Source organism: Hippoglossus stenolepis, chromosome 2 (assembly GCF_022539355.2).
Source record: "Hippoglossus stenolepis isolate QCI-W04-F060 chromosome 2, HSTE1.2, whole genome shotgun sequence".
Taxonomy (NCBI): domain Eukaryota; kingdom Metazoa; phylum Chordata; class Actinopteri; order Pleuronectiformes; family Pleuronectidae; genus Hippoglossus; species Hippoglossus stenolepis.
Genome location: NC_061484.1, coordinates 10,515,672 through 10,518,171, shown reverse-complemented (window position 1 = coordinate 10,518,171; position 2,500 = coordinate 10,515,672). Strand labels below are relative to the sequence as shown.

General features: G+C 44.6%; 1 protein-coding gene across 8 annotated transcripts in view; it reads left to right on the top strand.

Annotated features, from left to right (window-relative positions):
• Positions 1-2,500, top strand: part of LOC118118022 (adhesion G protein-coupled receptor L1) — a 29,924-nt gene that overhangs the window by 11,906 nt on the left and 15,518 nt on the right. For all 8 annotated transcript variants that reach the window (XM_035170827.2, XM_035170795.2, XM_035170837.2 and 5 more), the window contains exons 3-4: positions 1,664-1,877; positions 2,406-2,500. The exon at positions 2,406-2,500 is cut by the window's right edge and continues 15 nt beyond it. In XM_035170827.2, coding sequence (XP_035026718.1) covers positions 1,664-1,877; positions 2,406-2,500 — 309 coding nt within the window. The remainder of the gene's footprint in view (positions 1-1,663; positions 1,878-2,405) is intronic.

The following is a 2,500-nucleotide window of genomic DNA, read 5'->3' as shown; positions in this document are numbered from 1 at the left end:
ACGTAGTAGTATGGATGTAGCCTCACATGAAAGACATGTGAAGCTGGACTCAGCTCACTGCCGCCGTAGAAAGGCCCTGTCATCTTGGCAAAGTTTGGGAAATGCTGTGTCATGTGCAGCTCGCCAAAGGGATGGATTCAGTAGGAATCAGGTCATTCAGCACCACAGACAGTTACAGTGCACTGATCACGCCAACATTTCAGCTGCGTTTCATCCCGATGCAGTAAACACATTCTTCACGTGTACATGATGATATACTATACTTCAGGGCATGTGAACAACTGGATTAAGGTAATAGTAATCCGATTTTCTCTAACAACCCTGGTTTGCATGGATTATTCTGGCAGTCATGTGAATTTATAAACACACACACACACACACACACACACATGTGGATGCCTGAGATTCTGCTTGCAAAGGTTAGAAAATGAATTCTCATACGTGTCAAAAGGTGTTTACTGAGCACCTGACAGTCAGTAGTAAAAGCTTTACCCTCCACACTGACTGGAAACACAAGATACTGTGATGCACCTATGCATCACCTCACATGCAGGTGTCACACTGGATGCACAGTGTGATTGATATCATCAATCACACTGTGCATCCAGCAATGCTTCCAGTTAGGGCTTTCACATGTTTTAATGAGGAATATAATCACACATGCTAATGCTTTCATCAAATGAATGTATGTAACGCACCTCAGAGTAAGATGTTTTCATGACATTTAATTGCGGGATTATCAACGCACCAGCTCATGATATTACATGGCTAATTATTAGGTATAAAACAGGTATTTCAAAGGAAAATTCAACCCATTTCCCACATGAACCTGTGGATCCTCATCACAGGCGTCCTCTTCAGTCTGGGGAACGAATCGCTCATAATGTCACTGTGGCTCTCGAGGGAGCTTTTCACAGTCCGAAAAAAAAACAACCCCAAATGATGTCATCAGCGTCAGCTCAGCCGGGGCTTTTAGACCACAAATCATAACAGCCTCATAGGGGCAGGGTATTTCAGCCTCTGCTGCAATTTTCGCCATTTTCTTTAGCGGAGTGACTCTGGGGACGGCCAGGAGCTATCCACCACTTTGGTACTGAAATATCTCCACTGCTATTACATAGATGGTCCTGAATTCTTTTTCAGACATTTATGTTGCTCAGACGATGACTCTTTCTGGTGATCTTGCAACATTTGCTCAGGTTTGTGGTTTTGAGTTAAATGTCTCAACAACTACTTGACGCAATAAAAAATGGGAAAACTTGAGGTCTACAATCAGCTCGTATTGTGATTTTGAGTTAACATGCAGACATTAGCAATTAGCTGAAAGTACCGTTCATGCCTAAGTACACCCTCGCAGAGCCGCTGGTGTAGCTGTGGACTCTTGTTTAAAATTTGTCTCTTGTGAGTCATCCAACTTTATGAAAAGGTACAGCACATAATTGCTGGAGTAGCCCTTAAGCTCTGCATACAGTCTGCCACAAATCATTTTAGTCCCTTACATCCTATGAAGAGATAACAGTGACTTCAACTAAATTAAATCTGTCAACTCAATTCTCCAGTGGTAGTCTTATAAATGTAAAGTCTTGATTTTTGTTTCCTCTATTGTTTCTTTCCACCTTTCAAATCTCACCCCTCCACCATCTTCCTCACACCCCATGAGCAGCTATGTCCCGGGCTGCAATGCCGTTTGGGCTGCTGCGCAGGGAGCTGGCATGCGAGGGTTATCCCATAGAGCTCCGCTGCCCTGGAAGTGACGTGGTGATGGTGGAAACTGCCAACTATGGACGCACCGACGACAAGATCTGTGACGCAGACCCCTTCCAAATGGAGAACACACAGTGTTACCTCCCCGATGCATTAAAGATTATGGCCCAGAGGTGTGTATGTGCTGGGATACACACTGTATACTGTATACTGTGTTTATGTACGAGCTTAAACGAGACGGCAAACACACACATTGCCATGCAGTTCTTGTGCAGTTTACATTTGAGTATGTGTGAGTGTTTTGAAAGCAGCTCAACTAATCAATGTGGCCTTCTACGGTTTCGCACATACAGTTTGTGCACACTGCTGCAAAACATACATGTGGATTCGTGTCAGAGGAAATGTTAGACAAAGCTGTCGCTAGTGTTGTAAGTCATGTGTATGTGCAGGTGCAGTAATCTCTTCAGCAGAGTGTGAGTGCCGGGCTGCACCATTAGTGCATCAGTGTACTCAGCAGTGTTTTCCTAGAAGAACTGATCAATATTCACTGGGAGGGAGAGGAGACAAATGGAGTGTCCTTTGCTTCCCCTTTCCTGTCTTTTAATCATTCTCCCCACCTCCTTTGTTTTCTCACTCCATCTTCCCTTTCACCGATCCATCTATCCATCCATCCATCCATCCATCCATCTGCTGTTCCCTAGGTGTAACAACAGGACTCAGTGTGTCGTGGTCGCAGGGGTCGACGTGTTCCCAGACCCTTGCCCTGGAACATACAAGTACCTGGAGATCCAGTATG